This window comes from Amblyomma americanum, chromosome 1 (genome assembly GCF_052857255.1).
Source record: "Amblyomma americanum isolate KBUSLIRL-KWMA chromosome 1, ASM5285725v1, whole genome shotgun sequence".
Classification (NCBI taxonomy): domain Eukaryota; kingdom Metazoa; phylum Arthropoda; class Arachnida; order Ixodida; family Ixodidae; genus Amblyomma; species Amblyomma americanum.
In genome coordinates, this window is record NC_135497.1 from 172726045 (window position 1) to 172752140 (window position 26096).

Below are 26096 nucleotides of genomic sequence, written 5' to 3' on the forward strand. Positions count from 1 at the left end.
GCTGGCACCAAAGCTAGATATACTATTAGCGACAGTAAGACTGCAATCCAAAATTTAAGCAGAGGGAGGATAAACCCCCTCACCACCAAAATTTTAACACAAGGAGTGATTGATAGGACGATCAACATCATCTGGACCCCGGCGCACGAATCTGTCAGCGGTAACGAGGCGGCCCACAGTGCAGCTCGAGATCTCTACCTCCGTGCTGTACAGGATGGGTCGGCTCAGGCCGAACATGATAGAGAAGGGCGATTAATCTCGTATCAAGAGATTACAGAACACTACAAGCAATGCCGGAGGTGTTTTCCCCCACCAAACACGGTGTTAAATAGGAGTCAGGCGACGGCGTGGAGACGCCTGCAGACTGGAGTATACCCAAACCCTGTACTAAACAAACATATCCGATCGGACTGCGAGGACGATAAATGTAAAAAGTGTGGGGCGAGAGGAACCCTCGACCATATAATTTGGGAGTGCGCTTACTCCCCAGGCAGGGCGCAAAACATTAGCAGTAGGGAAGCCTGGGAAACCTTGTTGCGGAGCTCGGACCCTGAGCTCCAAATCACCGCCGTCCAACTGGCAGAAGAGGCCGCCGGCGAAACCAACCCGACCAGCATCGAATGCGACCATCCCGTGCGGCTGGGCCGCTCCTAAGTCCTCTCCCCTGTAAAGGGGGGTGAGACAGAGCGGCCCAGGCGGTGTGGTCTTTCTCTGTTGGACAATAAAAGTTTTCAACAACAACAACAACAACAATCGACTTTTTCCTCTGCATATGAGCCACCACATCCTCTTCCGGCGTTTTGACCAATCAGGTGGGGCCAGTACACATGTCACGCGCCGTACGTGTCATCGAATCACGCTCAGCGCTAGTCACGCGCCGAACATCTTGCGTTGGACGCAGTCTGTTTTCGAGCCCCAAGAGCCACGTCACTGCTGCTGCACTGCAAGAAGACACCGGGGAAGGTAGGCCTCCCTGTACGTATCTCGGTGCAACTCGACGATGTTCCAGCGCTCTGCTGAACTATTACTGGAGCCACCGGCCACGCTCGGAGACAATGCAGGCCCTTGCCACAGCCGCGGAGTCGTTCTTAAAACCTGGTACGGTGCACGAGCCCACGGTGGTACCCGAGCGCGGAGCGCCAGCGTTCTTCTGGGAGCTGTTGCTGTCTGCCATTCCCCGATGAAGCCGCATCGCGCCTACAGCTTCGAGTTGCAACAGCCACAGTGGAACCACTCCTTCATGCTTCAAGCCTGGCAGCCAAGGAGTGAGCGGCCAGATGTTAAGGTACGTTCTACGTGCACTCTTCGCGCGGTTGTGGCTTGCGTTCATCTCATGGACATAATAGAATACGTTGTGCTCTCCGCCCAGTCGTCTAAACGCCGTTTCTGTCTTGCGCAGACCAACCTTCTCGCCATTCTCGAACAGTGCGAGGTGACCGAACCTGACCATGGCGGCGCTGGTCAACGTGGCAAGTGGGTCGGTCATAGCCCCAGTCGCCGCATGGCACGCCGTGGTGGTCGCCTGCGTCCGCGCCGTTCGTACCGCCAACGCGGCGAAGGTAGCCACCTCGTGCTTCTGGCTCCCGGCAACGCTGCTGCTCGAGTCCGCCGTCTTGCGAGACACCCCGCTGTGGATGAATCTGGTGTCCGTGGTTGCCTCCAGGTCTCCGAAGGAGGGGAACACCTCGTCGACCTCCGCCTGGTTCTCTTCCATGCTGGCTCTCGAGGACCCCACCTCGCCACAGACCTTGATGCTTTTAGGTCTGAGGCGCTGGCACCACCTATGCTGGGTTTCGTCGTGCAGCGTGTCCTGTGGTATATGGCCGGCGTATTCGACGGCTAGCATAGGGTCGGAGTCTTCTGCGGGTTGGCTGCAGGAAGCCGCACAGGCGAAGGCGCTCAAACGCCAGTGATGGGCCGCGCTTCATCGTCTTTAGAAGATGAGGCAAGCGCTGACGTTCGAGCTCAGGGCGGCTTCTGCGCCCAGCCGACCCGCTGGCGATATTATGTACTTGAAGCTGAAGATGACCGGCCACCTGCTGCTCAATAATATATATTCGGATGCGTCAAGACCAGCACCCATGGTGGGCCTCGTGGACGTGGCGTCGTGCGCAATCATTGGACGTTGCATGTGCTTCCGGATGATAGACTATTTCATTTTATATGGTTTAATCGTGTATACGTTATCTGAATTTCTCAAATTTTCGCTTAATTTCTTTACATAATTTTGCTGACGCAGATTTTTTCTTAATTTGTTTCCTATATTTGCTGGGGCACTGTTTTTCGAAGAAATACAGGATTTGTCCAGAAACAAGTTTCTCTGAATGTCAAGGGCATGCCGCCGCCGTGGCACAGTGGTTTATTGCGCTCGGCTGCTGATCCAAAAGACACGGGTTCAGTCCCGGCCGTGGTGGTCGAATTCTAGAGGCCCGTGTCGAGGGCTGTTAGCACTATGGTGGTGGTAATTTTGCGCGGCAACAATTTAAAGAATGCAAACAAAAAATTAAAACGGGAACTGCCATCTCGACTTGTTGACCCGGGGCCGAATTACGGAGCGCTATCAATATATATCTGTTTTGAGAGCGCAACGTCAAAAATTTGGAGGACGCTTAAGCTTCGTCTTTAAGGGAGACGCCACAGCGTGTTGCAGCGTTGCCAAGGGCTGCACGGAATGCCATCGCCCGTTCGGCGCGACGCGAGGCCCGTTGGACAATTTAAGGAAAGGACGCGTCTCGCATATCTCGGTGGACACCCGAACCGGGCCGTAAGGGAAGAAAAATGTAACGAAAATTGGTTTTAAGGAAACGAAATGACGCCTGTCTCACATTTCTCGCTGGATGCACGTACCGCGCGGTTCAGGTGTCCACCGAGATGCTCCATTTTTCGCTCACGGCCAACGCCGCCGACTACACCGGCTATTCTGCGACACGAGCTCCTTAACGCTGTCGCCTTAAAATGACAACGCGAGACTCCAACTGTGCAATCAGCCAATTAGCAATTTGTTTGCGGTGCCTCCGCGTCGGGAGCATTTATTTGCACGACAAGGAGCCGTAGGCTAACGTTTTGCTCTAAAGGCGCAAATGCGTCCGTGTGCTATGCGATGTCAGTACATGTCAATGATACCCGGGTGGTCGAAATTATTCCGGAGCCTTCCACTATGGCACCGCTTTCTTCTGTTAGTAGTACCTCCTTTATCCATATCCTTACGGCGCGGTTCTGGCGTCCGCCGATATGTGAGACAGATACAGCGCCATTTCCTTTCCTCATCCAAATCCAATTTCCGTTTTTCTGGGACCATATCACGTACCGCAAGTTTGTAAGCGTGACGTCAAAATTACGAAACAGTGTTTGACAGCACTTTTGACGGATCATGGAATCAGCCAGACACCAGCAAGGCTCCGCCCCGGAAGCATTTATTTGTACAAGGGGCCATATGCTAACGTATTGTTGTGAAGCTGTCGCAAATAAAATTAGCAATGGTTTATTTTGTCAAAAAACTGTTTCGAACTCACGAACTCAAAAATACTAATCAGAACAAGAAGCGTTCTCAATTTTGAAATTAAGTTCGTTCTTACAAGGCGCCCGTGTGCTGTGCGATGTCAGTGCACGTTGAAGATCACCAGGTTGTCGAAATTATTCCGGAGCCCTCCACTACGGCACCTCTCACTTCCTTTCTCCTTTCACTCCCTCCTTTATCCCTTCCCTTACGGCGCGTTTCAGGTGTCCAATGATATATGAGACAGGTACTGCGCCGTTTCCTTTCCCCAAAAACCAATTATTATTACTATTCGTTCTTACAGGAACTTTTGTTGCTGCGAAGGTGCGCTGACAGCGGCGCGAACATGTCAGCTTAAATAAAAACAGCAACACAATAAATTAAAAAAATAACGCTCTATTAAGTTAATAAAGAGTGTTGCACACTTAAAACACGAAGGAAAATTAGAGGCGTACTCAGTGGTGCAAAATAAATTTGCTCTAGAGTAGATTTTGTTGCCATGAAGGCGCGCTGGTAGCGGTAAAGTAAGGAAAAATCTGCAGTCATGATATTTAATGATGAGGTCGGCGAGCATAGAATGCAGGAATTCACTCTAGATGTAGTGGATGAGTACAAGTATCTTGGGGTGTGGATAAATAACGGTGATGAGTATCTGACAGAGCATGAAAAATATGTAATGAATAAAGCTAGTAGGAATGCAGCTGTCATGAAAAATAGGGCACTGTGGAAATACAATAGGTATGAAGTGGTAAGAGGGATCTGGAAAGGGGTGATGGTTCTTAGCCTGACTTTCGGTAATGCGGTCCTGAGCATGAGACCAGATGTTCAAGCAAGGTTAGAAATTAAACAACGTGGCGTAGGGAGGCTAGCTTTGGGAGCACATGGCAATACATCAAATCAGGGGTACAGGGTGATATGGGATGGGCGACGTTCGAGAGAAGAGAAGCTAGCTAGCAGTAAGATAGCATTTGAGGAGCGATTGAGAAAAATGGGGGAAAAGCAGTGGGCTAGGAAAGTTTGCAGATACCTGCATATAAGGAATGTTGATACGAAATGGAGAAAGCGAACTAGAAAATTGACAAGCAAATATCTGGACAGCAGTAGGGGGGGGGGGGGAATCAGCAATTATCAGTTAAGAAAAAGGTTAAAGAAACAGAGAGAGCTCTGTGGAAAACAGGGATGCTGACGAAATCAGCACTGGGAACATACAGGAAAATATCTATGATAATTGTAGGGGAAGCTCTTTGTTGTTTGAGGCCAGGACGGGTGTTTCGACTAAGGCATATAGAGTCAGGTACCACGATATAGACACGTTGTGCGTTGCGTGCGGAGAGGAGGAGGAAACGGCTGAACATTTGATACTTTTCTGTAAAGGGCTTCACCCTACAGTGGAAAGCAGCGGGACTGATTTATCCAAGGCATTGAGGTTTAAGGACACTGAAGGGAAAGTAGATTTTAAGCGGGTAGAAGTAACCAAGCGAAGGTTATCTGATTGGTGGATAAAATCAAGAGAAGAGTAAAATTTCATGTCATGGATATGGACCTCCTTCACCCCGCGACGTCACGAAGATGCGGTGGCGCTGATGTTAGCAGCGACTTTCGCATGGTAGGCAAAACAGGTTCCGCTTGCCCCTGCCTACCGCAGCTGCCGCAGCTACCGGCGGCTGCTTCAAGCCTGTGCGCTGCAGAAGCAGCATGTATTGACCAGCTGCGTCACTGCTGGATCCGCGTAGTTGCATAAAAAATATTAAATTAGCCTCGATAGGTTTCTCGCGCATAAATGCCGCATTCGGAAACTGGCTAACAGGCATTGGGCCACGGTAGTAAAGCGCGAAGTCTGGGAGTCGATAGGCACTGCCACTCAATGCACTTAATAGCATGCAAATTACTGCGTTCATTCACCTGAACTTCAGGATAGTAGGCTGATAATTGCTCAAGTAAAAAAGACATATGCAGCTGCACACCTACGTACTTATCACCTTGAGCCGGAGTGCACGGGGCGCCGACAGGTTCACTCGCCCCCAAGGAATGCGTTTTTTTGTTAATAGCACACCATGTTTTAATGGCGCGTTTTATGACATTTAATATTTACTTGAAACTGTTTCCTGATATGACGACGTAATTATTTCATTCTAGTAGAAAGAAGTCTGGTAAGTTGTGTCAATCTTGCGCGGTCGCGTTGGTGTGCTTAGAATAGCGTACCTTAAGTGTGGTAAACGCCATATGCTTTTTCGTTGCATCATGCATGTGTCATGTTTCATGAGGTAGTACATGATCACGAAGCTTGTTTGGAAAGAAGCAGCCGCAGGCGTGCTACTAACAGACACTTGGCGAGATTGAGAGGGGATGCCGCAATGAAAAGTGTTTCGTTATTCATGCATGCGATATGTAACTAAACTTGGTGCAAATATGAAATTCCAACGCTAGTTTCAGTAATTCCTTTTATTTATAGCTATACCTGGTGCAGTTCTGGGTAATTATAATTAACACCGTCGTCAAGTCCCCCCAAGGTCTCAAATAATTGAGTAGATAGTGGGCAGTTTTTTTATGCCAGCATGTACATAAAGCCCTGTTCTGTACGATGACGCGATTAGTTCTTTTTCTGTATGATCAGTACTTATGCATGCATAGTTACATGAAAACGTTTCTTACCAGAAATAACTAACACAGTACTGCACGTGTAGGGAAAAAAATCGAGAGATTTATTACGCTCCTCAACGTCTCAGGAATAGTTTGCGACAAATGGAATCATTTGATTTTCATGAGAATTACGAAGGTGAGTGATCCAGTCGCAGAAAATGTGAGAGGTCACAAAACGAACCTTAAAGTTTATTCCCTAGCTCGTATATGGCATCTTCGCTTTCGCTTTGGTCACAGAAATGCGGCACTGAAATCAAAGAAATTACCTCACAATTTTGGACGACCACACTTCTAAAAAGCGTAATTTGTAAATTTTGACTTAATATTTTGCTATAATTTTTCTTCACGAAACTAGACGTCAGGGCTAGGAAAGAAAATAATTCTAGAAATCAAAAATTTTCATTAAATCGACCAGCTTAACAAGAGGACAAGTCGGCCTGGCTGGTGCGTGGTCATGCGGCTAAAAACAGCGCTAAGCGAGACAGGAGATCAGGGACACGACGCTGTCCCCACTTTTCGCACAGCGCGACACGTACGTATGTCAGCAGACGATGAGCGCATGTCTGCTCCGACGAAACAAGGCCAGCGCTTCCCCTCACTATTGTCCTAGTGCAGAGTGCAAAACTAGTGCAGTGACACTCGTGCAGAGTGTCAAAACTTGTTTTACTCAATGCCTAGCGCATAAATAAACGGCATGAACGCTTTCTACATGTTTACTACTAACCATATATACAATACAGTGGCAAACTATTTCTCTTTATAGGCTGCACGTGGCCAACGCGAGCTCGTGTACTTCGACAAATTACTAAGTTGGAAGCATCGACCATTGCTATGATTCGCAGAAACTGGAAACGCGCCTACAAGCCTTGAAAACCCGCGCTCAACACCTATCCGCGACGCCACTCCCCGACCGTTTGCCTACCACGAGCTCGCTAGCGACTGCAGCGCTACCTTGTTTGTTTACAAACATGCAAGTCTATCTTGCGAACGGCGCCAAAGCAGCCAAAACAAGAAATTCGATGAGCCGACGTAAGCCAACGCGCGATCGCGCGGTTTTGTTGACCGTCTAGCACGGAGCTTACGGTTGTTGTGATTTTAAAACTACGTTAAGTGCTGTGAAGTCATGCCCAAGAAGCAGCGAAGTCGAGCGCTATTCGCGAAAGCGGATGGTAGCCCCATGTTGTTCTCCTTGGTGCCCTGTTCGGAGCGCAAGGAGATACGGGAGCTTATAGAGTACGGAGGTGGCGTTCTCGTACAGCCAGAAAAAGTTCCTGATGCCATACGACTGGTGCCGTCCAGCGTTACTGTTACAGACAGCAGCGATGATGTCTTCTCTGCTAATTATATTCGCGCTTGTGCCAAAAGAGACAAGCTACTTCGTCTCATAGAGTTCAAAATACCAATGGCGCCAGCCGTGGTGGACGCAAGCGACTCCAAGACGAGAAGACTCCATTCCACTCGCTCAAGAAGGGAATACACCCTTGGCGAAGAAATTGCGATTGCAGAGTTCGTAGCTAAGAAGCCAGGCGTCCATGTCCATGGCAATGCGGTGTACAAAGAAATGGCCTCGGCTGGTGTCCTTCCCGGCAAGCATTCATGGCAGTCGCTGAAGGAACATTATCTGAAAAATATCTTCCCCGTGAAACATCTGTACGAGTCGCCTCATGAGGTTAACGTTCTGTCCGGAAAACAGAGCAGTGAATCGGCGGGAGACCGAGGTAGCTCGCCCCTACTGGCTGCGGCATCGAGCGTCATCGTCGAAGACAGCGACAGTGAGCAAGAGGCGCGCGAGCCCCAGAGACCTTCCGGGAGTGGTCTACAAGACGAGGGGGCACCAGCCGAAGTCGTTGCTGAAACGGAAAGTTCATCACCCCTGCAGAGCTCTGGGACATCTACCGACAGAGCACGTATTCATAAGGAGAGCGATAATGGTAGGGAGCTCTTGTTATTTGCTTCACCCTCTGCTAAGAGCGCCGAGAAGAGTTCTGAAAGTGGACTGGACAGCCCATTGGCAAAAAAGAACGACCCTGATCACAGTACCTCGACGTCAGACCAAGGCAGCACTGCAGTCGCACTAAGAAAACATTCCTTGCCAACACCTTCAGAAGTGCTGTGCAAAAAACAAAAGGAGCTTTCCATCAGCACTGCGAGTGTTTCTGTAAGATCTCGACACAGCTTAAGGGAGGCAAGCACAAGCAGAGTGGATGTGCCAGACACTCCTGGACAGGAACCCATCCTGAATGAGGAACGAGGATTGCGGTCATCACTCGAGGGGAAATGCAAAAACAGCACTCCACGAAAACAGCCCATTCCTCGTTACATGAAGCCAGGCTCTCAAATCTCCGGCATTGGTCGTTCTGCTCGCACGACGGTTTCCGAAAGCCGAAACACGCTACAACGAACCCCTGTGAAATTTCACACTCTAACCCCCGTGAAACCTAACAGTGCAGCTCTGCAAGAATGCTCCAGTAGCCACTTAGGCAAGCAACCACTTCCCGCAAGTAGTGGCAGCAGCATTTTGGGAGATGTGGTTAAATGCACACCATGTCCCAGCAGACACATACCGTTGCGGATATCTCTGAGGAAACGGCCAAATACTCCACCCCAAGAGCTCACTAACAGCCATTCAAACTCACAGTCATCTCCAAAATCAAGTGGCGACGTCGCCGTGATGCCAAAGGTGAAAAGAGGTACCCTCTCACCAGGACGCTTTCATGGTGGTGACAGTGGCGCTATGGAAGGTTTATTTGAGCGCACACCTTTTCTCAGCAGACAACCTGTTGCACGGTCATCTCCGAGGAAACGGCAGAGTCCAGAACCACAAAAAGACTGCGGAAGCCATTCAAGTACGTGGCGCTGTTGTGAATCACCCGATGATACGATGCCAGATCCAGAGGATCCGCTGCCGCCCTCTCACGCTCGCAGGAGGCTGCTGCCTTGTCCTTCTCCAGCCAATAGCCATAAGAAAAAAGTCATCCCATTGCGCAGTGAGCACAGACCAGACTCAGTGTCCAGCACAGAATACAAATGTACAGATCACTCGCACACAAGTAATTCCTCGCCTCGCAAGCAACGCAAAATCAGGGAAGAAGGTCACAACAACGTGTCTCACCAAAACCCAAGTCCTTCTTCATCCATGCCCACCCATGAGATGGCATCAAGCGCCACAGCCCCTAGTACCAGAACCAGCTCTGGAATATACTCGAGAAGCTGCTCCTTGCTGCAACAGCCATCACTTGAATTGGGCTTAAGAGCCCCAACAGCAAAAACTACACGGGGGAGGAAAAAAGGGACCACGAGCTCCTCCACCCCCGCAGTGCGGTGAAGATGGCCATTCGAGCTCTGCTTCCCAGGCTGCAGGCACAGGAAAGAACCACAGCGCGCCGCTGGGCCCTGGTGCAGAAGTGGAGGATCTCGACAGCGCTGATGAAGACCTGCTGATGGAGGCCTTGCTGCAAGAGACTGCTCTCCGTAATCTTGGTCCTATTCCAGGTGTTGCTGAAGTCCATCCAGTCGGGGCTACCAAAGAAGCGCACAGAGATGATGTGAGTCTGCAAAAGCCATCACTTGAATCGGGCTTAAGAGCCCCAACAGCAAAAACTGCACGGGGGAGTAAAAAGGCACCACAAGCTCCTTCGCTTCCACAGTACGGTGAAGATGGCCATTCGAGCTCTGCTTCCCAGGGTGAAGGCAGATTAAAGAACCAAAGCGCACCACTGGGCACTGGTGCAGAAGTGGAGGATCTCGACAGCGCTGATGAAGACCTGCTGATGGAGGCCTTGCTGCAAGAGGCTGCTGTCCGTAATCTTGGTCCTATACCAGGTGTTGCCGAAGTCCATCCAGTCGGGGCTACCAAAGAAGCACACAGGGATAATGTGAGTCTGTTTTCACTTCCGATGCAAATATTCACATTTGCTGCTGATTCACTGTTTGGATTTGAACTTGCAGTTTCTAGTGCCACGATTGCTGTCAATTTGAACAGCTTCAGTAACCTGCGCATCTGCTGGCTGATTAATACGTGACAACCATTGTGCATGTTAGCTACCTTGCTTGGCGTGAAGTTGCAGGTGGCTACTAAACTCCATCAATTTTATGAGATCCCCTTGCTCTCATATTTAATCAAAAGAGTGTGTTGATATGGTTGCATGCAGTCTTTACTAATTGTTGTGCAAGGTTACTAATTTGTTATTTTGCAAATTGGGTAATTGTTTACAATTATGTCAATTTGCAGCAAGTTCACCTGACCATAGTAATCCAGGTGAGAAGCATAAGTAGAGGGCTGCTCAAGCATTTGTGCTACTATGAAGAATTTGTCCCACTTTAGTGCTGAGGCCAGAACTGGAGAATATCTATCAGGGTTGTCACTGCAGCTATTCTAGAGCTGCTTTTTGCGAGCTCCAGTAGGGAAGTTGCAGAAGTGCACTGAGGTCAAGTTAACTTATCGTGCATTTTATTCGGCTGGTGTTGTGATGTATATCGTAAATATCACAGGCACAAGGGTCTCTCTTTTTGATTGAAGGGGCTGCAAAACACCGCTTGAACGGATGCCGGTTGTGCTTCAGGTGGATTCTTTATGTCACACAGATGCTGACTCAAAAAGAATTACGAGAATTGATGCTTAGGAACGGGAGTTATTCAATGAAGCAATTTCAAAATAGAAACAAACAAAATGCTGCCCTCAACTCTGTTTTCGCGCAACTTCCCATTCCCAATGAGGACACTTAGTGCGACGAATCAAAACAGCCGATCTTAGCACGTGCGCAAGTTTGCACTCTATGGTTGCCTGTTCTCAGTAACTCGTTCATGCCAAGGCTGGCAGCGCCGTTTGCATGGTTACAACAACCATGTGAACACCCAGCTGACCCAGCGGTGCTTCACCGTCATGTCGACAGCGCAGAAGGGAACACTGATCAGTGGCATTCCCTTATGGATCCGAACTCGCGCGCAAGATACTGCGATGGTGTGACAACCTGCGCAAGAGATCAGACACATTTAGCATAGCACATACCGCTACTGCTTACCGCCAAACATCGCCCGTCGCTCCTAGCTCGCTGGTTGGTCACGGCGAGCAAGGAGCGCGCGCTGTTGATGGGAACGTGGCGCCATCTGGCACCACTGCGTGGTGATCCTCCAAAAGCTGACGATGCGCACTGCCTGCTAAATGTGAAATGAACGCATCCTTCCTTGGGACCGAAACGAACGCTTATAGAGTGCAATGGCTCGATTGGATCAATTCCGCAAAGCCGCTCGCAGATACATAGAGAGTAGCCACAAGTGTTTAGTTCTAGGTTGTAGGATGTTTACAGAGCGGCGCAAAGTCCTTGGATGCAAAAAGTAGCTAGAGCCTGTCGTGGTGTATTTTTGTTTTACTTTATTTACAGTGCTTTTATCTAGGGTATACAAGTTGGTTTTGTTAATGTAATATAAGACACAAAAACTTGACAATACGTATCTCTAGTTGTTAGCGCAATTCGCAGTTTATTTACTCTTTGTCCCATCATCAAGCTCGCACTAAGTGATGTCATATCCGCTGCTAAAAAGCGCCACTGTATGGTGACACAGTCAGCGCCATGAATTTGTTTTTGCGAGCTAATTAAAATATTAAAAACCACAGTATACGTGGATCACTATAACTCATTCTATGCAACCAATAGCCAATACAATGCACTGAAAATGTGTTTCGAGGCCCCTTTAAAGAAGAAAGCTGGGCAAATTGATGCAGATTCACGATATAACAACAGTACGGTCAATAAACTCTTGACCAAGGAGAGGCGCAGATGAGACACTCGGCTACTACACCTGAATGTTTTGGAGGGAAGGGCAGACGTGTTGGAGTCTTGTCTGGGCTGCCACCTTTACGCAGTGCCATGTGTGTCAGACAACTGTGCTTGCATGTCAATAAGTGCTTGGTTATACCTATGCGGTTGTGATAACCGTGCTGTTGGTGTGCCCTCGCTTTCTCTGGTTGAAAGGACACCTTGGCTTATTTTGCACTGGTTCAGATTGCCAGTTCCAGTGACCTTGTGCAGCCAGTCACCTCATGAGTCGAGAAACTGAATTTTCAGAAGTACCCAAACCAGTTTTTGCCGTTGTTTTCACTACTTTCATATTTTGCTAAAAACAAAAATAATTGCATGGATGGTGCATGTCATTAACTTTCTTCTCGGTATCTAATTGAGTAAAAATTCCCAAGTGTTTACGCTCTGTTGCGTAATTCGCTGAACTCTGCAACTGTTGCAATGCTAGTACCTGTCCTTTGCTAATGCCTTAGACCTGGAGTAAAGTCTGTGACACACAGACTTTGTGGGAACCTGAACTGCCATAGTGGTCACATTGAGTGCACGGGCACGTGCCTGGTGCTGGTCACATAATGACACATCACCGTAAATCTGTGACCGTTAACATCCTGTCTTGCGACCGAACATCGGCAGTTATCATACTTCACTGTGCCCCTTCCCCCATTTTTGTTTCATTTTTCAGAGAAGTGACGCAGGCTCACCGGCAAGTACTCTTAGCGTGCGGAGCACAGTCATTATATCGGATTCCGGGCACTCGCCAGACGAAGACTCTACTCCGGAGTTCGAGCAGGACGAAGTGTCCAAAGTGCGGAGAAGGTTGGTGAGGCTGCTAGGGATGCTGAGAGAAGGCAAGAACACTGAGTCACACGAGACGTGCCCAGCACACTGTGGCTGTCCCCGTACAACTCGGTACCATCGGACAGTCCGAGAAGTAATTTCGCTCAGTGCCTTCCTGGCATACCATGGCGAGCCACTGCCAAGTGAGAGCCCAGGAATCGAGGACCCTGAGATAGCCTTGCTCATAGAAATCCTACTGCGTGATCGTGAAGGCAGAGATAAAAACGAGCAGGACGGAAGCGGTTCCGCATGAGGGCCATGAATGCTATTTTTGCCAGCGGTGTCCGGTCAAGTGACTCCAAGGTGCACTGGTTAACATTCTGATCTGATACTATTGTGGTGCGTTATGATGTGCCAGTTGAAGTGCCAGTGTATTGCATGCACACATTGGATATGGTATGGGCTATTGGGATTTTTCTGGGATGTACAAAATGGTTCAGTGTTTGAACTGTTCCCTGAGTGGCTATGTGTTGTTGGTAGCCTGCTTGGAAGGCCAGATACGAGATTCATTTGTGGAGTGCAGTGTTGTCTAGTGTATCACAGTGCAATAGTTACAGTGCCGACCCATTGCACAAGCAAGATGCAAGATGTCCATGTGTGTATAACTGCATATGTATGAGAGGCAGAAGACAGAGCAGTGCGGGTTAGAGGTCAGATGAGAGTTGGAGATAATTACAATTGGGCAGGACAGGTAACTGGTGATCTTGTAGCGTGGCATGTGTGATAAAAAAAGAATGTGGTTGAATGTAGTGAGCAATGGGGGTGAGGAGAACTATATTAGCAAATGTTTATAGATGAGTAGTCGTGGCTTGTACAACTGCTGTGGTGTCATGTACGACTTTGCAAAATTACACGGTGCTGGTTGCGTATTTTTTCATTGCTTAACAGAGCGAGCACCGAATGTGCAAGAGAGAGGTCGGGCCACCGTTCCCTATGGGAAAGTTATGACATCTTCCTTTCGCCACCACCGTTTTGCCTGAGGAGAAGGTTTTTTTCCCTCAACGATGCAATTTACCCCCGAGTGGTCACACAACGCAACGTCTGCCTTGCCAAAGGTGCTGGTCGGCAAACCCTTCCTCCCTCAGACAAAAGGGAAGATCTTTCCACTGTTGACGGCGCTCGCAATGTTGGCTCCATGCAGGTGCCTTTTTGAAGACGCGTCTTAAAATCTGAGGGGTTCCCTGTGAAAATTCTCCCGGGTTGGAGGCCTCCATTCATTCTTATCAGCCTTCAGCATAATCATATAATGTATTTTTATTGTGTAGTTTTTATATTTTAGTTCAAGTTTAGAGCTTTGGCCTTTTCATGAAAGGCTTGAACATAGCCTTTGGTTTATTTCAGTGTAAGCTGTTGCAGGCGAAAGTTGATCAACCACTCACATTTGATGTTCTGTAAATGATAGTGGCTGTGTTTGCTCAGCCATGCCATGACGTTGGAGCAGCTTTCCGCATGGAAAAGAAGTACATTGTTCTAGCACTGTTTGTACAGAGCTTACAGTTTTCTAGTCAGGCATTGCACTTTCTAGTCGGGCATTGCACGTGCTTTTTTCTGAAGCAATCTTTTTCCTCACTGTGCTTTATATTGTGTTGCTTAATATTGCGTCATGTATTTTGAAACTGTCTCCCATGATTATCCCTTTTACTATATGTTATTTCAGTTGTGTGAACCTTATTTGTGATTTTTTTCCCGTTGTGGCGTACCTAAAAAAGAAAACCGATCTGTCCCCATTCCTGCAACAGCCTCGAAAGAGGCTAGCAGTATGTTCCAAATAATAAATAAATAAATAATTATATAGTTTGTTGAAATTTCTGCGGGGGGGGGGGTGCAGGAACTGCAAGTCCTCCTGGCCTAGCTAGCACTCTTCCAATGCACACAACCGAGGTCACCTTGAATGGTCAGCATGGCCTCGCATGAGCATCTGTTGTCGAGGTCTTATGTCCAGCTTGGAAGCATTGGCACCCTTTTCAAGGGCCGACTGCTCAGTATCAAAGCCGCTCTGAGAAGCACCGCTGTGCGGCCAAGTATATGATGTTTAGTTTATGTGGTTTAACGTCCCGAAGCGACTCAGGCTATGAGGGATGTCGTATTGAAGGGGTCCGGAAAATTCGACCACCTAGGGTTCTGCACTGCCATCGCACAGTACATGGGCCTCTAGAATTTCGCCTCCCTCGAAATTCGACCGCCGCGGCCGGATCGAACCGCGTTATTTCTGTGCAAGCAGATCACTCGTACAGTGAACTCAAAGATGAATCACTGGGGTAGCTCACAATAGTCGCATGTAAAAAAAATCAGCTCAGTAAGAGATGCATCTAAACAAATTACATTCACCTGCAGAACTATGAGCATTTCGCATCGCCATTTGTCGGTAGCAGACGACAGACAAGGACGCTGCGATTTTTCATCATCGCCAAAAGGCTCAAAGGGGCTCGGTGGGGGAAAAAAAAGAAAAAGTGGCTAGGAGGTTGTGTTGAAGTTAGCTGAAGCCAGTGGCATGCATAGTTCTTAACTAGGGGCGTATTATGCACCCCACCGTTACCACGACCAGGAGGAACATGCCCTAGCCCGTAAAGCAGCAGCGACGGCGCCGCTAAAAACAGTTGCAGTGGCGCCATCTAGTTGTCTCTACGCTAAACAGCACGCCCGCGCCCTCTCGTTCGCGCCTTGAGCCACCGCCGAATTTAAAGGGTTCAGCCGTATCCATCCATCTATCCAGCGTGAGCATGGCGGCATGCAAGAAAGCAGCTGATTCGACGCGAAGTTCCTGCTTTTTTACGTGTCGTCTAAAATCAAGGTATTGTGCCGATGCCTTAAGCGCAGCAAAATTTGATTGAATGCAGAGAACGCCGTAGGTGCGCAGAACTATGCTCGCAAGGAGCTCTTGGCACGAAAGTCGACGAAGACGACTTGTTGAGGTGAGTGTGCGGTCGGTGGTCGCTTACTATCGATTACAAAAGTTAACGAATACGGCCGTGGGAAAGAACGGAGGGCGAGGAAAACGGTGAGGTGCACAGTTTGAACCATCTCGCTCGTCCTTGCTCTTTCATAACTCTACTGCAAGTTGCTTTATTGCAGCGCTCGCATATGGAAGTGAATGAATTAACACTATTGTAGATTCCCCAATATTTATTCCTGGCCAAAGAATTAATTTCCTTGGCCGATACCAACAAATCGCCCAGGTAATCGGGGTGAAATACCGTTATCATTTGAAATGGCGACACCAGCAAAGAGGCCACATACGTCCGTCGCCCAAGAGTGGATGCTTATCGAATTGCTCGAAGAGCAACTGCATTTGGCACGGGCTGCGTCACAGCTCTGGCCCGAGTACACGGCCGCTCGCAGGCGGGAGCTTTGGGAGGAGATTGCCGCCGTCTTAAATACAGAGGGCCTGGCAGTCATGTTGGCTGAACATTGGCGCCATTCGTGGCATGGACAGGAGCCCTCAAGACTTCACACGAATATGACGGAAACCGTGTCTTGGAGTGCCGCCAGCGCCGCAAAGCGATAGTCATCGGGTGCGAGATAATGCTGTCTGCATGTTCACGGCGTCTAGCGATAGCTGGTGCGCAGATTGTTCGCTTTTTCGCCTGTGCCTGATCGCCACGTAGACAGCACATGTCATAGGCGCACCCGTTACGGGGACGTTTGTGTTTTAATGGCTGATGCGGCCTCGCACACACAGGCAGCACGTTGCAGTTTTCTTATCGCTATGCCAGAGTTTTATGCAGTGCACCACACTGATCATAACATTTATTTTCTTAGGCTTCAGCCTTTGGACCATACTCGCAAGGCGCGCGAGCAGAGGCAGCCTAGCTCGAAATTTCGGGTTCCTCCGATAAGAAAACTGCAACGCAGACCGTCCGAGGGCACAGGCGCACATGAGAAAAAGCAAAGCCAGATATCGTCAGCCGCCGTAAACATACTGAGAGCATTATCTCACAGCTGGTGACTATATATATATATATATATATATATATATATATATATATATATATATATATATATATATATATATATATATATATATATATATATATATATATATATATATATATATATATATATATATATATATATATATATATATATAGTATTCTGTAGGGGTTCCAATGCGCCAGTTTACAAGTGTAAGTACAGTATTACGACAAACGCGACTGTTCGTTTTAAAGGTTTATTGTGCCAACAGTTTCGGGAATGGTATTCCCTTCGTCAGGGCAGGCTATATATATATATATATATATATATATATATATATATATATATATATATATATATATATATATATATATATATATATATATATATATATATATATATATATATATATAGTGATTATTTTAGGTACTAGTTGGTGGAGGAAAATAGGGGTTAGCTTTGCCCGGTAATTGCCTCCGTCGAAGGGGTCATTGCAGCTTGGTAATTGCCTCGGCTTTGCTTGTGGCGCTAGCAACAGACCAGCAGTAGTGGCTTACCCGCTGCGAGCGGAGTTGGTGTGGCCGCAAGCTGACCAAGGGTAAGCCTGTCAACATTGTTCTGTGGAGGTCCGCGTGAACGGTCCTGTCGCAGTGGCGCCGGCGGCGGTAGACTGCCGGCTCTGGGTGGCCAAGCCATTCAGCTTATCGGGCCAGTGAACGCCACGGGCGTCGCGGGATCTTGCTTTGAACAGGTTGCTGCCCCCGACCCCCCAAGAAGCAGGTATGACCACTGTCGTTTGTCAACTGCTGTGACGTTACAAACAGTTGCAAAGTTTTCAGCTTGGTGGTGATGGATTCTTGACTGCAAGCAATGCAACCCTATGATGAAATTCAAGAAATTCATGTTTGAACGTGAGGCATTGTGCCTTCTTGCAGGAGCAGCCCAGCCCACCTCGCCCCCGACCCAACACACCTCTCTTCCCGTCAGAGTTTCAGTGGTTAGCAAGCCGGGGACGACCAGCCTGCGGAGAGAGGCCAGTCTGCAGCTGGTAGGTGAACTGCATTTCAAACCATTTTATGTGTATGTCTTACAGCTTGTGTACACTGGTGATGACCTCATCTGCATTTTTGCTTATTTTAGAAGGTGTAGTAGTGTGTAAACTGGAGATTGCAAATGCAGCATCAGCTTCTTTACCTTCCTTTTTGTGGTAGTGTGCTTTCGCCTTCAGCCACAGTTCCGACTAACCACACATTTTAGTCGTACACATTTCACACTTTGCTGAAACTGTTTACCATACAGTTGTGTCTTGTGTAATGACTTCATGTAAGTGACGCCAGTGAAACGTCCTGGCTGGAGGAGACGGGGAGACATCTGCTGAACTGCTGGTGGAGGAGCAGCAGCAGCATCGGCAGCGTGCTGACACAGCCAGTGAGTTGACCTGCCAGTATGCAGGCTGCACATTACCCTCTTTTCAAGGTGCTTCTAATAAATAGCATTTGCAGGAGCGCCATACAGTCACTGTTGTTTTGCACTGTCCACAAAAGTTTCCTTCAGGTGCGGCATATTAACACGTTGTGCAAGCTTTTCCCTCTTACAGCAGGAGTTGTGACAAGGCTGACGTGCACATTGAGTTCACTGAAACAATGCTGCATTTGTTATATCACTGACTGCAACTGCTTTTATGTACTGCTGCTCCCCTCTGACGTTGCAGCAAACAGCTTGCTTATTTTACATCGTGCTGTGTCGTATGACAAGTGTACGTTCAGACTGTTTCCCCTCCGACAGGCACCCGCCAGCAGCAGCCCACTGCACCCACCTGCATCGGCAGTTCCGGGCCGTCCATTGCGGTGGAGGAAGTAGCAGGACGAGGAGGTGGACAAGCTGCTTAGGGAGACAAGGCACACAGCAGACCTCGCTAAGGCACGCAACGGGCAGGATGCCGAATTTTCAGGCACACCTCCTGGAGGTATGGGCTGACAGCATGCGCCACATTTTGTGCAACAGCATGCAACGTAATGTTGCTACGTTCACCGTCCCAAACCTCTGCTTAACCTCACTGGGACCGCCTCTTGTGGGATCTGGCCCAGTTTCTTTCAGTAGGTCATCTATAACATGAAAGTGAAATGAGCCGTGAATGTATTATGAGCAAAATTTTGCTATTGAATTTTCTTGTATGTGCAGCACCTCAACGAGGCTGCTGAAGACAGAAGTCAGCTAACAGCCACTATGTCAGACCTTGCAACAACAGTGCGAGACGCAAGAAGGGAATCGGCACGCCTGCATGAGCAGCTCGTGCTGGCCATCTCTTTCATTGTGGTGCTGCTGCAATACCAGCTATGGCCGCCATCAACTTAAGTTTCTTTATGGTTTTTAAATCTTGTATGCTGGCACGCTTTTTTTTACAACCTTTTGGAAGACGCAGAAGGTGTGGCTTTTTCTTACGGTGCGTTTTTACCTTCTGCAAGACGCGTAAGGTCTGTGATAATTTCTAGTGGGCCTCTGTGTATTTTTTCAATGGTGCCTCTTTACCTTCTGCAAGATACAGAAAGTGTGTGATATTCTCTAGTCAGTGTGTGACGCAGAAGGCGTTAGATATTCTCTAGTCAGGTTGTTTTTGCATACAGTTGACTCCCTTTAAGACGAACTCCAAGGGACCATGAAGACTGTTCATCTTATCAGAAGCTCGTCTAATCAGGAATGCTTCTAAAAATGATGTTCGAGCATGCAGTGTGTGTCCAAATACTTTGTATATCTGAACGACGCAATGAAATGGTCTTATAGGAAAAAAATAACTGCAACATAAGTGTTTATTGCTTTACTAGTGGTCTGCTACACATTGATTGGCCTAGTAAGGCATCTTGCACTCTTGACTGCTGCCCACTCTGTTATTTTTTTTTGTGTCTGTCGAGAAAATCGTCTGGCTGCTACAAATGCATACATCTCACTTAACCTTCTGAGATATCCTTCAGTGCCCCCACATTGTTCGAAGAACTGCACTAAAGTGTCAGCTGCATCACAGGTCACCAGTGGAGATTCAGGCGCAACGTCCATGCTGTCATCCTCAGCAGCAGTTTCTGTTGATTAGTCGAGAACCTCTTCAATTAAAGCTTCCAGTGTGTCAGCCCTACATGTTTTCACACCTTCATCAATGCTGACATACGTACTCATGTCAACGGAGACACCTTTACTCCTCAGTGTAGAAACAATGCTTCTCTCCTCTAAGTTCACAGTGGAGTCCTCACTCATATATTATCATTGTGCGCTGAGCAGTCACTAGGTTCCACAAACCCCGCATGGCGGAAGCCATTGGCAATGGTCGCTTCATTAACCTGCTCCCAGGCACTTGTCAGTAAGTGGATAGCACTTAGACGGTTCACTGTGTACTCTTTACCAGTCTCCATGCAAATTAGCATCCTTTGCAACAGAGAGCGCCGATAGTGCCTCTTCAAGGTGCTTATCACTCCCTGGTCCATGGGCTGCACCTTCGACGTTGTATTTGCTGGTAGAAATTCCAGACGGATGGCAGAAAGTCCAGCGACGTGACCATGCCCAGGACAGTGATCAAAAACAAACAGAACTTTTCTTTTCTGTCTCGTGAAGCCACTGCTCTAAAAGCGCTTGCGTCATCCATGCCTTCGAATTAGCCATGTACGTGACTGGCAGCGTTTTTATTTTTTAAAGCAGCGCGGTGCTTTAGACTTGCCAATCACCAGCAACCTTAGCTTGTCAGTCCCAGTCATATTCGCGCCCAAGAGGACCGTTACCCGAAGCTTGCTGTGCTTTCCCACCACGCAGCTATCACCAGCAAATGCGAGCGTTTTTTTTTGGAAGCAGCTAGTAGAATAGTGCAGTTTCGTCCACATTGTATACATCTTGAGGGTAATATTCTTCCATGATGTCATTCAGCTTGTTCTGCCTCCAATCGCTGCAGGCCGTTTCGTCCACTGCAGCGGCCTTGCCGAGAACACAACGAAAGGCTAGTCCATGCCTTCTCCAAAAACGGTCGAGCCAGCCATCGCTGCACGCAAATTCCACATTCACCCGCAGTGCAGTTTCTTCTGCTTTTGATTTCAATATCACTCCATTCACTGGCAAATTCGCACCGCGCGCTCTTTTCACCCAAGCCAGCAAAACGTCTTGTAAGTCTTTGTGCGTAGTTGTGCGCATTCTCTTTCACTTCGGCGCAAATTCACCATCTTGCAAAGCATTAGTAATCCGCACTTTGTCTTTCACAATACCGCTCACGGTACTTTTCGCGATGCCGAACTTGAGCGCCATTTCGGTTGTTGAAAACCGGCCGGCACGAACTTCGGTCAAAACTTCGATCTTCTCACGAAGCTCAAGCGGCATTTTCCGAGCTTTTGGCTGACTAGCCATACTAGCAACGTGACATACAGGGCGCGCACTAAAACAAGCAACGGACACCACGACGACGTGGCGCCGTACAGACAGGTGGGAGATCGCGGAACACAGCAAGGTCACGGCGCACACGCATGCCACGAACAATTGATAGGCCTACTGCACAGTTTGCGCAGTGGCCAGCACGCGCGTGAGACATGGCCACATGGCTTCGTTAGCACTGGCATGACGACACTGTCATGTCATCATCGTTGGGAAGCATGCTTTTTCTTCTCACTTTTTCCTCTTCGCCTTTTTGTATTCTCGAGTTTTGCTTCCTTTCCTGGCTGGGCTGCTAGCAGCTCTCTCTCTCTCTGCGCCACTTTTCGTCCCCGCCCATGATCGTAGGAGGAGTCTACAAGTTCCGAGAACTCTGCCGATGCGACGCAAATCTACTGCCGCGATAAAGACGGATTATTGTTGGGATCTGCAGCCGGGGAGGGGGGGGGGTGCAAGGAGTAGGGAGGGGAGGAGCAGCGGCAGTCGCAGAATCGCCTTTTCAATGTAGACGTGGTTAGGTTGGTTAGGTCTCTGCTCCTCCCCGCGTCACACGGAGGGTCGGCAACGCAAAAAAGCTTTAATCTTTTTACACTCTTTCTTTCTTTCCAATGAAATACTGCTTAAAGGGTCGAGTAAAGCTGCATGGCTTGGGTGCAGCTGGTTTTGAAAGTTCATCTTATCCGATTGGCGCGTGTGCAGTGTACATCTTAAGCAGATTTTTTTTGCATTGACTCTATGGGAAACCAAACAAACGACCTCCACTGTTCATCTTAACCGAGGGTTCATCTTAAGCGAGTTCGTCTTAACGGGAGTCTACTGTATTTGTAATGGTGCCTTTTTAAATTTTGCAAAATGCAGATGTATGATATCTAGTAAGTCTGTATCTGCTTTTTTCTGATGTTGCTGTTTTACTTCTGCAATATTAGTTCTGCAAGATGCAGAAGTGTTAATGGCCTAACCATATAGCCGCTGCAACGGGACTTTTCATATAGTATTGCCTGCATTGTAACAAGCTGCATATTTTGTACAGCTCTGCATGACTGTGCTCCATGTTCTGCTGTTCAGTGAAAACCTCTGCACGCATACCACCCAACTGATGTAACTGTGATGTTCACACATCTCAATATATATATAAGAACTTTTTACTAATGCTGCATTCATTGCAAGCTCTGCGACTTGCTTTAAGTGCCATACACTTAGTCATGCACCATTTTCATCGAAACTGATGCACTGTCCATCATATGCAGGGATAATGGCCATTTGTAATGTAATAATAATACCTTTATTTTCCATCATAGTGATGAGGGAGGAAGGGAGAAAAAACCGGCAGTTGGCTTGACGAGGCTCCCACCCCCCCAGAAATAATAAAAAAGTGAGAAAAAGGCATCAGCAGAATAGTGTAGCATGTGCGGGAAATAAAAGTGCACTCGACGACAGATTATAATCATGGATTGTCAGCTCAACATCCAAAAGCAAAAGTGACAAAATTTGCACGAAACATCCGCAGAAATTTGTTTCTTCAAAAAAAGTGAGGTCACCATTTATGCAAGAAAAAAACGAAGATAAACAAAAAAGGACCCATTTTTTCCCCACTAGCAGCAAAACAGTGAGACAAAGTGAAAGTTCAAAGCTTGGAACACATGTCGAAATTTTGCATTCTGAAAATAAGGAAATGAATGCAACAGTACAAATGCCACTTTTTCGGTTACAAAGTACAGGTTTTACATGAAGAGAAAAGATTGAAGAATCACAATCACAGCAAATAAAACGAGCAAAAACATTTCCTTCTAGAACATATCAAGAACATATCAAGAAACAGGTTCATCCATGGATAAAACTAATCTGATATCAGCTTTCATTGCTTGCTGGAGTTTAAAACCATGTTTATTTAGTAAATTCAACAAGTTGAAGGTGATACCATATCATCTGTTTGTCATAATTTGTGCAACATAACACTTTATTCCATATACGTGGGTTGCTGGCGGGATAATGTGCAACTTTTCTCTGTAAGGAAGACAGTTCGTTCAAGAAATCTACATTCTTTTTAATTTCCTTTTTATAGGCTAAACCTAAGTGGTAAGCGTACATATCATATATGGCCAATATGTTATTTTTCTGAAAGAACAGAAGAGACGAATGGTCATAAGGAGCGTTGGAAATATTTATCAGCATTTTTTTCTGCAGTCCATATATTTTATTCATGTTACTTAGGGTTGTCTGTCGTTCCCCAGGCAAAGTGACAATATTTTATGTGCGAGTAGAATAATGCGTGGTGTAACTTTGGTAGGGAAGATGCGTTTTTTTATATTAGTCAAGCTAACGAGTCATGACAACTTCTGTATAATATGATCCACTTGCGCATCCCATGACATCTGTTCTGTGAAGACGACGCCAAGTACCAGTAAATGAGCTTACAATTTCTATGAATTTTTATGGCAGATATCTTCATCGATGGATACATTTCTATTTTTAGGACGAAAGGGAATAGCTTTTGTTGTATTAGCATTTACTTTTAACTTGTTTCATTTGGACCATTCTTGAATACTTATGAGTGCTCCGTTTGCCTGATTAATTAGTCGATTGGGCGAAGTGGCAGAAAATAGTAATGTCGTGCCGTCTGCATAAATAACAAATTTGGCTACGTCATCTATATCCACGCTTTTGTACACGCTAAAGGTTTTGTAGTCATGTAAAATCTATTATGTAGTGCTTACTCAACATAACATAGCTCTACTTGTGTGCTATGCTTGTGCACTTACTGCAAAAGTGGGCTTCCTGCCTGCACAAGCTATGCAGAAGCTGTGATAATTACCAGTTGAGCTTGTAGTCTTGCAATGCTTTTTTATCATGTCTTTATGACAATTTCTGTTGCACTTGACAAGAAGTATGGAATTTTTGTCGATGTTATGGCATGCATTATGTCTTGCTAATGCCTGCGCTCATGTGACCACCTGTGTGAAATGGTGCAGTATGCAGTAAAACAATTAGAAGTGCACACTAAATAAAGCTTCGGTGGTACTTTCCGATTACATCAAACATTGCCTGCCTTGCTTCAACATTACAATATTTATTCACGTGCTTTGTCATGCAAACAGCGAGCGCAGGTAGCTCTACACACAGCACACGCAGGCTGCAAGATGACGGCAGTGGAGGGGCAGGTGGGTCCACACAGGCAACGGCATATGAGGGTGCATGAGGAGTCTTTTGGCTTACTAGACGAGTTGTTTCGGCGCGAGTTTTAAGTGGAGAAGGAGACTGAAGTGGCTGCGCGGCGAACTCTATGATTAACGGTAAATGCACTGTCAGTGATGTGGCAGCTGGTGTGCACAGCTTGCTTCTTTGCCACTGCAGGCTACCGGACACACACCGCGAACAAGAAACAAGAAAATAAGCTGCCACTTCGCTAGCTGTAGCCGAAACAACCACGACATACACACAAGCATTGGCTGGACACTGCCTTCAGTGGCTGCAACGACTTGGCCGGCTAGTTCATTGCCTATATTATAGCCTGCGCAACCGTACCAGTAGCTGCTTTAGACGGTTTCTCCGCAGGTGGCTGACGACATGTGCACACACGACTTTTCCGCGTAGGTAGGTGAGGCGGGTTCCGGTACCTGGCAAATAGCCATCAGGCAGAGGCAGGCCATTGTCTTCTGGGGTAGGGGGCATCCTCGTTGTCCGCTGACGTAGGGGTCTCCAAGCAGAGGTTGTGGAGCGCTGCGTGCTGTGATGATGACATCCTCTCGCTCTATCTCATAATGGAGCGTCCGATACCTTTGCACGATTCAGAAGTTTAGGCAAACACCGCTGAAAGGACAACCTTGGATGCTCATATTAATGTAAATGATTCACTATTATTTCCAACATACCACAAGTGTCGTACCAATGCCTTCTGGCTTTGTTTAAGCGTGGAATACTATGCATTTCAACAATGCTTTATGTGAATTGTGTTTCTGTTGCATTCAGTAACAACAGAGGGGCAACTCGCACAAGGCGTATGTATCGTACCACAATGCGTATTCCTAAGTACAACAAATACGCCCTATTCTTGTAGCTTCAGTGCGTGCGGACCACTGTAGCTCGATATATGTGACCGAGACAGGGCTTTCTTACTGCTTACCCCAAAGACATTCTCCGTCCTCTAACATGCACCCGCTGTGGTGGTTCAGTGGTTAAGGCGCTCGTCTACTGAGCCGGAGTACCAGAGTTTGAACCCGACCGCGGTGACCGCGTTTGTATGGAGGCGGAACGCAAAAGGTGCCCGTGTGCTGTGCGATGGCAGTGCACATTAAATATCCCCAGGTGGTCGGAATCGTTCTGGACACCTCCACTAGGGCAACTCTTTCTTTCTGTCTTTCTTCTTTCATTCCTTCCTTTATTCCTTCCCTTACAGTGTGGTTCGGGTGTCGGCTGAGATAGGTGAGGCAGTTACTGCGTCATTTCCTTTCCTCAAAAATCAATTTTCATTTTCCTCCAACATGTATCTCACCATCTCACACCGCAGCCGCGAGTAGCACCAGGCGAACGTGTTGTTGCAGGAGCCGGGCAGCGGAGGTCTACGGCCAGGATTTGAAGGTTGGAGTCGCCGACTTGATAGAAAACAGATACAACATAGGTTCAGGCATGAACTTCCGCTGTCGCGGCCCAGACTTGGAGCCGAACACATGCAGTCACAAACAGCAGAGGATGAAGTCTACTCACTATCATGGTGTTCTAAGCGTAATAGCCCTTGCGGCTCCAGAAGGCTGCCGTGTGTGCAGCATTGCCCCGCGGCGTCTTTATGGCGATTAGTGTGTCATCGACACACCCAACGGTGCCGGGGATGCTGCTGTGGTGATGGAAACCCTCCTTCGCCGCCGCCTTCTCTTCGGGGCTCGTTGGAAGGCGAACCCACCCGTTCCATGACTGAACCTTCACGATGGCTTCGGCGACCCGCCGCACACATCTGCTAACCGTCGGTTGCGCTATTCCGATGCGCTTTGAAAACCACCAGTGGCGAAAAAAAAGGTGTTACA

At 47.7% G+C, this 26096-nt stretch overlaps 3 protein-coding genes across 3 annotated transcripts; all 3 read left to right on the forward strand.

Annotated features, from left to right (window-relative positions):
• Positions 1-923: 923 nt before the first annotated feature.
• Positions 924-2137, forward strand: LOC144093542 (uncharacterized). Its single transcript, XM_077627072.1, has 2 exons — positions 924-1285; positions 1400-2137. Exons 1-2 carry the CDS (start codon positions 1001-1003, stop codon positions 1841-1843), a joined length of 729 nt encoding a protein of 242 aa, XP_077483198.1. The 5' UTR covers positions 924-1000; the 3' UTR covers positions 1844-2137.
• Positions 2138-7166: 5029 nt separating this feature from the next.
• Positions 7167-14561, forward strand: LOC144114841 (uncharacterized). Its single transcript, XM_077648834.1, has 4 exons — positions 7167-9398; positions 9490-9681; positions 9784-10011; positions 12617-14561. The coding sequence occupies exons 1-4, from the start codon at positions 7260-7262 to the stop codon at positions 13022-13024; spliced, it is 2967 nt and encodes a 988-aa protein (XP_077504960.1). The 5' UTR covers positions 7167-7259; the 3' UTR covers positions 13025-14561.
• On the forward strand, positions 13030-19070 carry LOC144114847 (uncharacterized). Its single transcript, XM_077648847.1, has 4 exons — positions 13030-13074; positions 17619-17731; positions 18469-18649; positions 18865-19070. Exons 1-4 carry the CDS (start codon positions 13030-13032, stop codon positions 19036-19038), a joined length of 513 nt encoding a protein of 170 aa, XP_077504973.1. The 3' UTR covers positions 19039-19070.
• Positions 19071-26096: the final 7026 nt, after the last annotated feature.

Bases quoted from the DNA above. Each gene is read 5' to 3' on its own strand.
- LOC144114847 (XM_077648847.1), top strand. From the start codon at position 13,030: ATGAATGCTATTTTTGCCAGCGGTGTCCGGTCAAGTGACTCCAAG. The intron at 17,732-18,468 runs GTAGGTGAACTG...CCCCTCCGACAG, and splicing joins GAGAGGCCAGTCTGCAGCTG to GCACCCGCCAGCAGCAGCCC. The intron at 18,650-18,864 runs GTATGGGCTGAC...TTGTATGTGCAG, and splicing joins TTCAGGCACACCTCCTGGAG to CACCTCAACGAGGCTGCTGA.
- LOC144114841 (XM_077648834.1), top strand. From the start codon at position 7,260: ATGCCCAAGAAGCAGCGAAGTCGAGCGCTATTCGCGAAAGCGGATGGT. The intron at 9,399-9,489 runs GCAAAAACTACA...TCTGCTTCCCAG, and splicing joins TGGGCTTAAGAGCCCCAACA to GCTGCAGGCACAGGAAAGAA. The intron at 9,682-9,783 runs GTGAGTCTGCAA...TCGCTTCCACAG, and splicing joins AAGAAGCGCACAGAGATGAT to TACGGTGAAGATGGCCATTC.
- LOC144093542 (XM_077627072.1), top strand. From the start codon at position 1,001: ATGTTCCAGCGCTCTGCTGAACTATTACTGGAGCCACCGGCCACGCTC. The intron at 1,286-1,399 runs GTACGTTCTACG...TGTCTTGCGCAG, and splicing joins GTGAGCGGCCAGATGTTAAG to ACCAACCTTCTCGCCATTCT.